At 32.7% G+C, this 15,030-nt stretch overlaps 1 protein-coding gene across 1 annotated transcript in view; it reads left to right on the forward strand.

The window, feature by feature from the left end:
* Positions 1–15,030, forward strand: part of ERBB4 (erb-b2 receptor tyrosine kinase 4) — a 687,762-nt gene that overhangs the window by 450,240 nt on the left and 222,492 nt on the right. The window contains exons 16-18 of the mRNA XM_082658716.1: positions 4,593–4,725; positions 8,945–9,067; positions 13,707–13,805. Coding sequence (XP_082514842.1) covers positions 4,593–4,725; positions 8,945–9,067; positions 13,707–13,805 — 355 coding nt within the window. The remainder of the gene's footprint in view (positions 1–4,592; positions 4,726–8,944; positions 9,068–13,706; positions 13,806–15,030) is intronic.

Genomic DNA, 15,030 nt, shown 5'->3' on the forward strand with positions numbered 1-15,030 from the left:
TGCAGCTTTTCTTGTTTGTTTTTACTTCTGTGTAAATTTTTAAAAAATCAGCTTAACCTTTAGTGCCCATAGATAAGCAGTGAAGCAGCCCTAAGTCTGATCCAGCAACTTCTGATGACCCATCTTCAAACTATTTACTTTAGAAGCTTCTAAAAATGGAGGTCTCTGATTTAAAGTCAATACCGTGAGTTACAAACTATACTGTCAGTGTGTTATAGGGCTGCTGATTGATTCCTTTATCTGTAACCGAAAATTATTCTGTATTTAAGAAATGAAGAAAAATATACCTATATTACAAATTTAAAATCATTTTATTTGGTGAAATTCATATAAAGGAATCCTATAGATTTAGATTTGGTGACTATATTAGTCAAACTACCACTTTTACCATTTACAATTTTAAAGAAAATACCACTGCACATTTTTTGTAGAATAGCCTGCCCTTGACATTAAATGAAAACTGGTATAATGGAATAGTTTTAAAACCATTTGAGTTTTAATCATAAATTATATTGACTTTACTGTATTTTATTTGTGATCTGTTATCTGGAAGGAAACAGATCAATGAAAGAAAATATTTGGATGTTTATAAAATCAGCTTCCATGATTCTCTCACATTTTATATTCTCCAGTGAGGAAAAGCATGGGTCAACAGAGTAATGAATAATAAGAATACATCTTATTATATGAGTAGTATGGTTTGGGAAGACACTACTCTTCTATATATAACTGTTTAAAATAGGTAACTGCATTCAAGGCAGTAGAGTATAATGCATTGTGTTGTCTCTGAACTTCTGAATGAAATTGTGAAAACCAAGTTACATGCTTTTATATAAATTAGTCAAGCTCATTTGTGATTCAGAACCCTTATTATATCAGTTTCTATGAGTAGACAATATCAGTTTCATTATACTATTTCTAAATCACAGAATAAGGTAAAATATCACTTGATAGCATCCTTTTAGAAAAAGCTTGCACTTATCACTTGTCATGTCCTATCTTGTATACTTTAGGGGATCCCAGCGATTTTTAATGGACAGGTAAAAGATAGGAAACAAATAATAATCCTGTTACAGATAAGGGATTACAGAGTACTCGAGGTCTCTTGGTTTTGATTTCATTAATAGTGTCACATTTCAGCCTCTTGGAGGCTACTCTGACTAACATATAAGAGGAACACACTCTTTCAGGAATATAGCCTAGTTGGAAATAGTCAGCATGAGACCTAGGAGGGATATACAGTAATTTAAAAAAGCAACTTAAATAGCTATATCCCTTTTATCCAAAGGATCCTCATAAAGAGTGAAGCATTAACTCTCAGGAAAAAAAAAAAAAATGCACATCTATCCTACACCTACAAATATCTAGGAATCATCAAAACTGCAGGGGGCGTAGGAAATGTGTAACTTCAGATTAGAGTGGTCTTATAAAACATAATGTTAATTATAAGAAACATAGTGGTAATTAAATGTCTCAGACACATTAACCTATAATGAATAGAAAATATCTGCAGAAGCACTTAGATCATAAAAGTGGACAGGGAATAGCAAAATGAATTCTTAATTGAAAAGATGCAAAGTAAACATTCAAAAAGAAAATAAAGAAAGAAAACAAGGCCATTATTGTAAAACTAAGCTTTTAGACAATGATTTATTTTTTCTGTATTTTTCTTAAGTTTAATTAACTTTTATTTCAAAGGGAAAATAAATATATTGTAGAATATTAGAGAATGCCCAAAAGTAAAAATACAAAAATAAGAACACTAGAGTCATAGTGTCTTATTGTACATTCTTCCAGATCTTTTTACACACATATATGTGTATGTGTATATGAACTTTTTTCTGATTAAATCCTACTGTTTTGTAACTCAGTCTTTTCAATTTCTGGTCCACGTCTTTACATGACAACACATTTTTATTTCGTCTACTATCTAATCCATATTCTAATTTCTCAAGTTATCTAAAAAATTTCTGTATAGTTGGCTTGTCCATGCTAGAGTCCAGGCCAGGGTTTCATTTCATGTCTGGTTTTGTGAATATTAAGTCTTCTTAATCAAGATCAGTACCTTTTTTCATGATATTCACTCATTAAAGAGAACAAGCAAGTTTTCTTATAGAACATTGTCCCTTTTCAATTTAATTGGTTGCTTCCTTGTGGTTGATGTTCTTTTTCAAGAGTAACTTTCTCTGGAATAAGAAGAGTTTGGCCTCTTAAAATGTCCAAAAAATCATTTATTTATTAGTTTTAGGTGCAGAAACTCTAGTTCTTTATTTCTTCAGGTTGGTTGTACCTTTATCATTCCTGTAGAGTGGTAAAAGAAGAAAGAAGCTAGAGGAATGCAAGTCAACCAAGGAACTGCTGAGGGAAAATATCAAAACTAAAAGCTAACTAGAAAAATCATAGAAATTACTGTCTATTGAGTTTTTGAATGTTTTATTTTCATTGCCATGACTAAACTAAGTAGTAATGATATGATAACTGATATCCATCCAAATTAGATGAAAAAAAAAATAGAGTCAGGGATCTTGTTTTGTTCTATTGGAAGTGATCATTCTTAAAATGAAAAAAAAAAAAAAAGAATTTTCTTTTAATTTACAGTGACATTGACAAATATTGTCATAAATACATACCGTTTATTCTTTTGAAAAATAGATAAGCAGAGGAAGTTTAGAGTTTAGTTCAAATCCACAATTAAAAAAATACTGGGGACTATTCTCAATCATGCATAAATCCTTTGCAATAAAAAGTTGGGCTCAGGAAACAAAAATACAGTTCTTTTTATAGTAGTGGCTTTTCAGGGATGTGTTAGGCAGTTGAGCTGAAAATTATGCCTTGGGTTGAAAACTAAAATATTTTCTGAAATACATATAACTGGCATACCAAAAATGTGATCTTACACACACCAAAACACATCACAATGATGAGTTTGTTTCCGTACTTTAGTTTAATTTTCTCAGCATAGATTTTTAAGTCTTTAGAAAATTCCATTTAGGAAAATCTAGTTGAATTATAACAACATTTCAGTATGCTGTAGGACTTTGAGCTGTCAGGAAACAACCTTTAGGATGAACTACATTTTAAGGTTTCTTTGCAGTTTTATATGACAATAATATAACAGTTATAATGTTTAAAAGACATGACTTAATTTATAGAAGAAGTTACCCAGATTTTTTCCCAGAGCTCTTTAGAATTTAAAAATTCTATTTAGGATCATCTGCTTTCGTTATTTCCAATCTGTCTTTGAGCAAAAGTTTACCTTTCAAGAACAAGTAATTTTTTTTTTTTTTTCTGAAGGAGAGTAGCTGTATAGAGTAGGTTCTTCTATAAATAGGAATATAAAATATAAAACACTTTACTATGGAAAGCATGAGCATTCAGGGAGTTATTTTTTTAGTTTTGATATCTATCATGACTTCATAGTCAACATCTATGTGTTTTACTCTGAACGGCTTGCTATGACATATGAAATTAATATATTTCAGGGCTCTGACTACAGAAAGCTCATAGATACTACTCTACTCTAGAACAAGAAGTTAAGACCATAAACATTACTTTTCAAGCAAGCAAAAATTTATCTTAGAAAACAAAAAGTGATCAGTTTCAAAATTATACATTAGCTAACAATATATTAGAGAAACATTTTAAGAATAAAAATCTCCAATTTCTTCCTAATCCCTTTTTAATACTATTTACATATTTTTTAATACTTAGTGTGTAGACATCTTTCATGGGTATATGATGCTTATTCCTGCTTTTAATAATAATGCTTACTCCAGTCATCATAACTCTGAAAACCCATCTGACCCAGTCTTCATCTTTCTCGTACCCTTTGTCCCAGCAAAGTTGCCCTTGCCAGAGTTTGAAATAGTACTTTTGTCAATGCATCTCTCTGTTGATATCTCTATATACCAGAGGTGTGGGGTTCATAGGTCCTCAGACCACTCATTTTTGGTTTAGAACAGTAGCTCTCAACTGGCAGTGATTTTGACAGACGTTTGACAATGTCTGGAGACAGTCATGACTAGAGGATGGAGGTGTTACTGGCTTGTAGTGGATGGAGACCAAGGATGCTGCTAAACATCCTAAAATGCAAAAGACAGTCCCCAGAATGAACAAGTATCCAGCCCCAAATGTCAATAGTGCCACTGTTGAGAAAGCCTGCTTCAGAGAGAACGTTGAAAATAATATTATAAACCACAACAATACTATTTAAATGCATTTCTACTTCTTTATAGATAAAAGTAAAATTAAAATGATTTAAAATTATCCTATATCAAAAATTTGGCATACATTCTTCATTTTGTTATCAAATTTTACATTTTTTCATCAAATGGCATGTTGTGGCTGCTCATCCCCAAAGATTAGTTGTCTGTGCATGGTTTATTACTAAAAAACAAAGCAAAACAAAAAACAGGTACAGTTTTTACCATGAGAAAAGTTTTGTGAAAGCTTTAATGCATTTTTAATTTGCATTTCTTCTAATTGACTAGACTTGTGATATGTGGATAATGGCTTGTCCAACTGCTTTTTCCTCTTCCTCTGTCTTTTCTCTCTTCATACTTTTTTCTTTACTTTTCCATTCTGGTTGGCAGGACTCCTCTAATTGCAGCCGGAGTCATTGGCGGGCTCTTCATCATGGTCATCGTGGGTCTAACATTTGCAGTTTATGTTAGAAGGAAGAGCATCAAAAAGAAAAGAGCCTTAAGAAGATTCCTGGAAACAGAGGTGAGGTGTTCATTTCTTCTCTTCAAGTGTTTAGGGATTTTCATTAGGTTTAGAAGGTTTAGATACTTAGTTTTTTAATCCAAGAGAAAATTCTATTCAATTTCCTGCTGAGGGTTTATATTTTATAGTATGGTATACAAAGTTGATGGAAAATCAGAGTATATAATAAGTGTAGTCAAGGCAGCCTCATGGCTTGAAGAGGGCAAATAGCAGGGGTCGAGGAAATTATCATATTGGGCCAGATCTGTTTCTTTTGGAGACAGGGGTCCATTAACAAGCTCTAGGATATACAAGTAGCAGAACTAGACAATATCTGAGTCAGAGAATATCTCAGTAGCAGAACTAGAAAAATGTTAGAAAACAATAGAATTTTTTTGGTTTAAAATAAAGCCAGATTGGCAAGCAATTTATGCTTTAATTAGGGCCATTAAATTCGTAGCCACTGATCTCATTATAGCAGCAGTGAAAAGATGAGCTTCAGGATAAAGCTTAGTTTTGTAATCACATAGGCCTTATCACACTATTTATGAGGTGCATTTAATATTATGCATGTTAGTTATTGTGAATATGTAAATTATCCATAAAATACTATAATTTCTTTTGTATTGCCACACTGAATTCTCTAGCATGCAAGATGATCGTTTTCACCATAAAGGTTATAGAGGAAAAACAATTGCAGAAGACCATGTGTTACCATATCCTTCTCAACTCGAATCCTACCTCTTTCTCCTGATACACGTATCCATGCCTATCTGAACATTTCAGAGCAAATCTGTACTGAGACAGTCTGCCTTCTTTGCATTTGTTTTCTGTCTCACTGTCAGTGTGACATTTTGACTTTTCCTCTTAACACTGAAAGGAATGGGAATATTCATTCATTCATATGTTTCTCACACTGATAATGAATTAAATTTTAGCTCTTTTCCCCCAAAAGTTAAATCTGGATAGAATTATTTGAAAGTTTCAGAAAGCTACTATACAGTTACATATAAGAAGGTATTTCTAATGATTGAAGTTATCTGAAATTAAATGGGCTGTCTTATCAGTAGACACGTTCAAGCATAAAAATGGTAGTTATATACACAGAGTGAACATAGTAATGATTCCAACTTGAACTGGATGTTACAAAAGATCAACTTGATCACTTTCAGCCTTGTACATGTGAACATGAATAGCAGTTTGGGCACAGCCCATGTGCTGTGCATATTTTCAGGTTAGCTAGGATGATGGAGACAGGTAGAATTCTCCCTTATGGACAGCTTGGAGCAGTCACTGAAAGAATTCTGAAAAGTGAAGTAAATAAACTAGAGTTGGAAAGGAATTAAAAGTTTGGAATAGCAGTGGATATTTAGGTGATTGAATAAATAGAAGACAAATTCTGTCTCTTAACTATGTGTAGGAAAAGCTCATTGCTATGAAAATAGTTGTTTTGTTTTGTGCTGTTAATATGGTGCTTTCTAATAATGCCCTCCAAATTGGCATTTCATTACTAAATAAACACATACTGATTGGTTTTATAAGCATATTCTATTTTTTATAGAAAGTTATAGCTTAGGACTAAATTAGCTAATTGTTGAATTCTCATCTTTCTCTCAGTAAGAGTAAATAACCGTGATTTCCTACCATCTAAATAGAAGAGGAATTTTTAACAGGTTCAACTTAAATTCTTAAATACTGAAGCTAGAAATCTGCCTCAGATGTGAAAACTTTGTTAAAACATGATATGTTGTTGGAAGATTTTTAAAATTGATACACTTCACAAAATCATGTTGACCCAGATTGTCTTTTTTTCTGTTGCATGCATAAAAGTAGAAAATCTTTTTTTCAATATACACTTATTGAGGTGCACTATAAGCTTGATACTTTGATAGATGCTGTGATTTAGAAATGTATTAATGAGATATAATCCTATCCCTTGAAGAGTGACAGATTTGGTGCCTATATTATGGCAGGTAATATTCCAGAGTTTTCCACCTACGTATATACCATTTCATCCTTTAACAATCTTCTAAGATAATTATTGGTATACCAATTTCACAGATGTGAAATGAAGGGCCAGGAAAGGCAAATTGCGTTCTAAGCCTGTAAGTGGCAACAATGATATACAAACCCACAAATTTAAACTCAATTGTCTTTCTACCATACTGGGTCATAAAATAAAACTGTGCTCTTTTAATGGTATAATACTCAAATTCCTGGGGAAAAAATGTGTTTGTAGAAATAAATTGAATGATACTTAATAAAATTGCGGGTAGAATTGTAAAGTTTTCAAAATATGAAATTATTGCACAGTATATGCCTATATATAATACATGTATATATATTTTTAAGTCTATCTAGCCTAAACTGCTAAAATCCAGTCCCCAATCTTGCATATGATTTTTGTATGACTTTTGGATATGATTGTAAAGTTTTATAACTTTTAAACTTTTACAAAAGTTTCTTACTGTATACATAGTATGTGTATCAAAATCTATGAAAGAAATTCTGCACAGCAGGATTCAAATGAATGGGATCCTCTGCAGGAGATTTTTTTCAGATTTGTTAAAGGATTGTGTGACTCTTTCTGAGATTTATGGGACTTGAATGCAGTTATATGCATTATTACAAGATAAATTTGAAATTGAAATAAAAGTGTATTAGTTGCCAGACTGTTAAAAAATAGCTTAAGAATATTATAATTCTTATCACCTTTCCCAAATTCTTGCTAACATCCGTAAACTTTACCTACATTCAAGATTCTGTTTAGCTAATTAAGTAGACCATGATGTTCACAGAAGCATGATAATAATAACCAAGCTGAGGACCGCAGTGCAGTTAGCCTTATAAACAGACATTTTGAAATACTGTGGTGGTTTTCAAGACAATATGAGTAGGAGTGGGCCTTAATTATTTCCTTATGCTGAGGGAGAACAAGCTATTTGTCTGTGTTTAAAGTTTAGTTCTTTTATTTAACTTAAAAATAAATTTTAAAAAAGCTCTTGTTTCTCTGACTTGCCTTTTTCCTCAAGCATAGATAAAACTCTAAAATTTTAACATACAGTATAAACTTTTTGGCACCCAGAGTCTCTCTTCTGTCTACATTTTTGTATTCACATAGTCAAGAAATTGGCACACATTTACATACCTTTCTCCTGCTTACCCATCCTCTCTGGAAATGGCATCTAAACTATGACATCTAAAATTATCAGCCTAATTTTACCCCTTTTGGCTACCCAGCCCACTTTAGGAACTGGTATTTCCCACTCTAATCTCACCCTTCAGACCTGTCCTTCTCCCTGATACTGTGTGCAAACTGTTCTTCCTGGTGGCAGTGTCCTCCCCCATGTCCATCCATTTTTATTATCTCAAGACCAATTTTAAAGTGTTCCTCCTTTTAGGAGCCACAAAAAGCAAACCTCACTCCCCAGTGGTTATTTTATTCCTCTGCATTTCATAGAATTCATTTATGATCTAGAATCAATTCATAGCATTTTAGAATTTTTAACCTAGAAGGTGCTCTTAGGGCCTTGCTACTTAAAATGTGTTCAAGGACCATCATCATAAAGAGGAATCTCCTGGAGTTCTGTAAAAATGCAGATTTCAGCCTCAAATCCATATCTACTGAACCAGAATCTGCATTTTAACAAAAAACTCTGGTAATTCATATGTACATGAAAGATTTAGAAACACTGTCTTGGTGTAGTGACATTGTGCTAACTTGTTTTCTTCTCTTCTGACATGTCTGTCCTGACTTCCCTGCTAGGTATTAAATGATAAGAAGGTAGTTTTTTAATTTTTAAAAATTGTATTTATTTAATTTTTATGTATCGAATTTCCTGAAATGAAAAAAAACTTTGATAGAGTACACTGGCATAAGTAAAATCTCTAAGTCTTAGATGAAGTTTTCCAAAAGGAAGGAGCATGAAAAAGTAGAATTAAGAGCCCCTAATTAGTCTCTAAATTTCTATAAAAAGTGGGAAAAAAATCCCCTAGACTAGTATGCCTCAAGGTAGGTATACATTTGTTACTTGTGTTCACCCAGGTGAATAGCATGAGAAGAGAAAGGGTAGGGTCAGAAGGAATTGTGAGTGATCCATTTGACAAACATATTGTTTGTCAAGGAAAAGTGGTCTTGTGTGTGTTTTCTATGTGTGAGAAAGTGAACCAGAGAGAAAAAGAGAGGAACACTGATTGTTGGATCGAAAGTTGTGTAACCTGTACTCTTTTTGCTTTGTAGTTGGTAGAACCCTTAACACCCAGTGGTACGGCGCCTAATCAAGCTCAACTACGTATTTTGAAAGAAACTGAGCTCAAAAGAGTAAAAGTACTTGGTTCAGGTGCTTTTGGAACTGTTTATAAAGTAAGTAGAAAATAACACATACCATCAGTTATTTTGTTTTGTTTCAGACTTGTTTTAAATAATAGCCAAAGTTATTGTTCTAGCCAACCTAACTTCCTCTTTAATATTCAGAGAGGAGAAATCTTTATAGTATTGAGAAGTTGCTGAACAAATGAATTCATTAATTTTTATTGACTAAACTGGGTTGGATACAGTTATGAGAAAGCAGGAAACAAGGATGCAAAGCCAAAATATTGTTCATTCTCTGAATGCCTTCTGACCTCCTTTTGATATCATCTCCCTTTGGCAAATTTGTTCTTTTCCAAAATACCCAGATCCAACCCATTTACCTTTACCCCTACACAGGAGGAGATCCCCGAGAGACCTGGGCAATGTGCTTTTCTTTCTTTTCTCTAAGTTCAGGTTAGCTAGAAGGAGAGGGTGACAACATGGGTTTTTAATAAGAGAGATATTTCTGGAAAGCGAGAGCTTGAATGATAGCATTTGCATGTTTACTTATTTAACTTAATTACAAAACCAATTCAAAGGCCAGGCCCAAGGTTAATTGTGGTGAAATTTATTTTTAATGGTAAACAACAAGAATAAGAAGCTCTGTTGGGATAGTACTAAATCCTTCTTGTAATGTCCATTACTTCAATTCCCAAAATTTGCTTTAACAAGTTTCTCAAAGCTATATGCAAGCCTACATTTTTACAAATATGTTGGCTAAAATATGTAAGATCTTAAGAACTTTACATCTTAAAATGTTATTTTCTTATATTTAAGACAGATTTATTTAATGGAAATTATTAACAATTGGAATATAAACCTTAATTTTCTCTCTTGAATTTTCCAAAAATAATGTAATCTCTTTAAAATAAAACTTTTATTCTATGGTCAAAATGCAAAAGTTTCTTAATCTTTTGTTCTGCATATTTTGTTCAATTAAATTCAGAATTATTAGCTGATGTTTTTTGACCCACCTCCTAGAGTAATGAGAATAAAAACAAAAATAAATGGGACCTCATTAAACTTAAAAGCTTTTGCACAGCAAAAGAAACCATAAACAAGATGAAAAAGGCAACCCTCAGAATGGGAGAAAATATTTGCAAATGAATCAACGGACAAAGGATTAATCTCCAAAATATACAAACATCTCATGCAGCTCAATAACAAAAAAGCAAACAACCCAATCCAAAAATGGGCAGAAAACCTAAATAGACATTTCTCCAAAGAAGACATACAAATGTCCAACTAACACATGAAAAAATGCTCAACATCACTAATTATTAGAGAAATGCAAATCAAAACTACAATGTGATATCACCTCACACAGGTCAGAATGGCCATCATCCAAAAATCTACAAACAACAAATGGTGGAGAGGGTGTGGAGAAAAGGGAACCCTCTTGCACTGTTGGTGGGAATGTAAATTGATACAGCCACTGTGGAGAACAGTGTGGAGGTTCCTTTAAAAACTAAAAATAGAACTATCATGTGACCCAGCAATCCCACTACTGGGCATATACACAGAGAAAACTATAATTCAAAAAGACACATGCACCCCAATGTTCATTGCAGCACTATTTACAGTAGCCAGGACATGGAAATAACCTAAATGTCCGTCAACAGAGAAATGGATAAGGAAGATGTGGTACATATACAATGGAGAATTACTCAGCCATAAAAAGGAATGAAATTGGGTCATTTGTAGAGACGTAGATGGACCTAGAGACTGTCATACAGAATGAAGTAAGTCAAAAAGAGAAAAACATATTGTATATTAATGCATATTTATGGAATCTAAAAATATTGGTGTAGACAATCTTATTTACAAAGCAGAGAAAGAGACACAGACAAGACACAGATGTAGAGAATAAACGTATGAATACCAAGGGGGAAAGGAGAGTGGGATGTACTGGGAGATTGGAATTGACATATATACACTATTGATATTATGTGTAAAATAGATAACTAATGAGAACCTACTGTATAGCACAGGGAACACTACTCAGTGCTCTGTGGTGACCTAAATAGGAAGAAAGTCCAAAAAAGAGAGGATATGTGTATATGTCTAGCTGATTAACTTTGCTGTATGGTAGAAACTAACACAACATTGTAAAGCAACTATACTCCAATAAAAATTAAAAAAAATATATATTAGCTGAGTACCTAATTTGAATATAAACTATTCTAGGCTGACTTGATACCTTCTAGTCTTCAAATCCTTTTTATGTTTAAAGAGACACAATGTATCCTATCTGTTTCCCTATTTATATTGTGCTAGGAAAAAAATGGACTTCCATTTTAAAAGTAACTCAATCTTGGCATGTACCTTGCATATAGTCATGGTTGTAGTTTTAAAGATGGTACGGTCTGGAAATTGAATTTTATTTTAAATCATGAATACCATATAACTCAAGACTAAATATTATCTAGTGACCTCAGAAGGTAAAATATTAATAATATTTTATTATTATTTAATAATAAAGCTTTATTAATATTTTTAACAACACTTATTTGCCCACTGTCCAAGAGTGTTGCACATGTATTGAAATTACCTCTATTAAAAGCTTACTGAAAGTTCCATAAGTATGTTTAAATTTATGCCTACAGTGTATATTGTTGACCCTAAGTTTTAATTAATATATTAGTTCTTACAAGGACATACTGTCTTAAACTTTAAAGAATTATTCTTGACCACAGAAATTCAAGTTGGCTTAGCCAATTACTTGGTTAATGCTTCCTTCTGGTTGAAGATACACTGTGTTTAAACATAAAAGATTTGAACCAATATCATGGTATCAGGATAGTTGAACTGTGGTCTGATGGAGCCTGGAAAATAATGACTATACTAATTTAAAAAGCAGTGCAAATTAATTCACACTGAATGTATATTCTTATTTCAAAAGTATACTTTAGGAATATTTTAATATTGATGCTATATCTTTATAAGGTAACCCCCTCTGTTGTTACTTTTTTAAATAACGGTAAGCCTGTTCTCCACCCTAGTACCATCAAAAAGAAAATGGGTCTTGGGCTTTTTTTTCCTCATTTTTACGGTAATAATTTACAAAAAAAAATATACTGCAGAGAACTTGGCTTATTATTTTGCATTTGACATATAGCTTTCCCTATTCACTCTAAGAACATAACCCTTAAATTCACCTTCTAAAGGTTAAAGTCTTTTTTTCTTTATTATTTTGACTTTTTAATAATTCTTGTGTTTAGGTCTTCTATTATTTCCACTTTGCATAACACAAATACATATGTCTTAGCATAGAAGTACTAAGTGAAAAACTTTTAAAAATATTTTCTTTATAACTACAACCAGCTGATATTAAGAAAAACAGGAAGTGGAGGTGTTCTGCTCAGGAATAGTAGACTATTTTTTTTCTTCCTTTCATTTTAATGTTAAAACTGTCCTTAGAAGACATTTTTGATGTCAAGGCTAATAAATTAAAATTTGAGATTTTTTTTTACATGTAACCTCATATCTGCTTCTGTGTTCCTTTGGGACGATACACTTAAAAAAAAATATTCTTGTATATTCTATGCATCCCTGTATTACCACTATCATTATCCTCATTCAGATGATTGAATTGTTTACTCAGAAATGCTGTTATTTAGCTAAAGTTGTACTTTACCCAAACCCTGCCAACTTTATACTTTCCCACAATGCACAGGTCCTGTTTGAATATAATTATGTCTCTAGAGGAAGAGAGAACTTTCAGTGATTAATATAAATATTTTATATTACTTCAGAAGTAATAAAAATCCTTGAATATTAAATAATATAGACAAATTAATATGTGCTCAATACTCCCTAGTACTTGCCTTTGAAAACTATTAATTCTTTTTTTTTTTTTTTTTTGCTGTACGTGGGCCTCTCACTGTTGTGGCCTCTCCCGTTGCGGAGCACAGGCTCCGGACACGCAGGTTCAGCGGCCATGGCTCACGGGCCCAGCCGCTCCGCGGTATGTGGGATCTTCCCGGACCGGGACACGAACCCGTGTCCCCTGCATCGGCAGGCGGACTCTCAACCACTGCGCCCCCAGGGAAGCCCTGAAAACTAATTCTTAAACAATCAACCTTAGAAAATTAATTCTTAAATCAATCTGAATTTTGATACATAAGAATATGCTTTTTTATTTCATTTTATTTTTAGTTGCAGAATAATTAGATAATATTAAAGCTGAAAAGAACCTCCAACATTAATTACCCCAGTCTTCTAAACTACAGATAAGACAATTGAAGTTCAAAAATCAAAACAGCTTTCTCAAAGTTGTGAGAAGTTGATGATATCATCCAAGTCAAATATTATTATTATTTCAACGTTTTTTCTTTTTCTTCTTCTTTTTTTTTTTTTTTACTATTCAAAGCCTTTTTCATTTACACAAATTGAACTTGATAATAGCGTAAACACCTTGAAAGCAGAATACACATATGATCCACCTTCAGGTAATGAAAGCAGAAAACCAAGTTGCTGAGTAATTTGTAACATAGGTGCTTGAAAAACATTTGTTGATTGAATGACAAAATATGGAACTTCTAAATTATTTTTTAAGGTATTAATAGGTCAAGTGTTTAATCAAATTTTGTTTCTGGTCTAAATGTTGTATGTCTTAATATAGATTTAATGTGATTTTTTTCTTCCCAAGGGTATTTGGGTCCCTGAAGGAGAAACAGTGAAGATTCCTGTGGCTATTAAGATTCTTAATGAAACAACTGGTCCCAAAGCCAATGTGGAGTTTATGGATGTAAGTACAGACAGCAGGCAATCACGTTTTTATCCATTATTAATAGACTGCTTTTAGAATTCAAAAAAAAAAAAGACTCCAACTTCAAAGTGTCTTCTCTGGAAATGGTATAATCTTATAATTAAAGGCTTGAGCAAGGGTCAGCAAACTTTTGCTTAAAAGACCAGAGAATAAATATTCAGGCTTTTCCTGCAATGTGGTTTTTGTGACAACTACTCAACTCTCTCCTTTTAGTAGATAAGCAGCCATAGACAATTAAAAAAAAAACAAAAAAACACAGGAATGGGCGAATGGGTATGAATGTGTTCCAGTAAAACTTTATTTACACAAGCAAGCTAAAAGCCAGATTTGGCTTGCTGACCAAATCCTACCCTCAACGGCCATGTGCTTAACACTATGCCAGACTGCACTTGAGAGTAGTGGCGATGATTTGGAAAATCAGACTGCTTTATTTTATTGTTGTTATGATATATTACTTGAAAACATCAATCAAGATTAGTTTTGATAGTGAGTTAGTTGCTGTTAAATTTAAATTAGGAACCCACTAACTCAGATAATTACACATTGAAACTTGTTTTTTTCAATTCATATTCATAAGACAAGACCTTATAGGTAAAATGCTACAAGTATAGAATAATAAGAGTTCTGAAGAATGAAAGTACTTTATAAGGTCAACCAGAACTTTAAGATTTCCCCTAGCAATAATTGTAGATTGAGCTGTTCAGCAAATTTCAGAAGGTACAACAGATGAAACTATGTATGTAGCATGCTGTTATTTTTTCACATTCAACACAAGATATCTTGCCAGAGGTGCTGTCAAAGACCCATATGTATTCTTTCTCTATCTTTTAGCATAATGTCTTCAGTAATAAGAATGATTTTGATTTTCAAATGACCTTCATATAAAAGAATATGCACTTTGATTTTTAAAAAGACAAATTGCTATGTTTTTCTATCCTTTTCTCTTGTGCGCTCTTTTGTAAGTTTTATAGGAGCTCAGTTATAGGCGCTGGATAATTTATTTGGGTCTAATGCTATACTCATCTTATATAGGGCTACTTTTAGTTGCACAACTTATTGGTTGTTATACAATAGGGCTGATAATTTAAGTGGGACCAACCTGTTGCTCTGATTGGTTGGTGCAGATGCCGAAAGCTCTGTCTCTGTGTACCAGTGCCGAATCGAACCTCGGAGACAGAGTTTGGGTGAAGAATAGCTTTATTGC

The sequence above is a fragment of the Grampus griseus genome, assembly GCF_964374135.1.
Source record: "Grampus griseus genome assembly, chromosome: 7".
Lineage (NCBI taxonomy): Eukaryota > Metazoa > Chordata > Mammalia > Artiodactyla > Delphinidae > Grampus > Grampus griseus.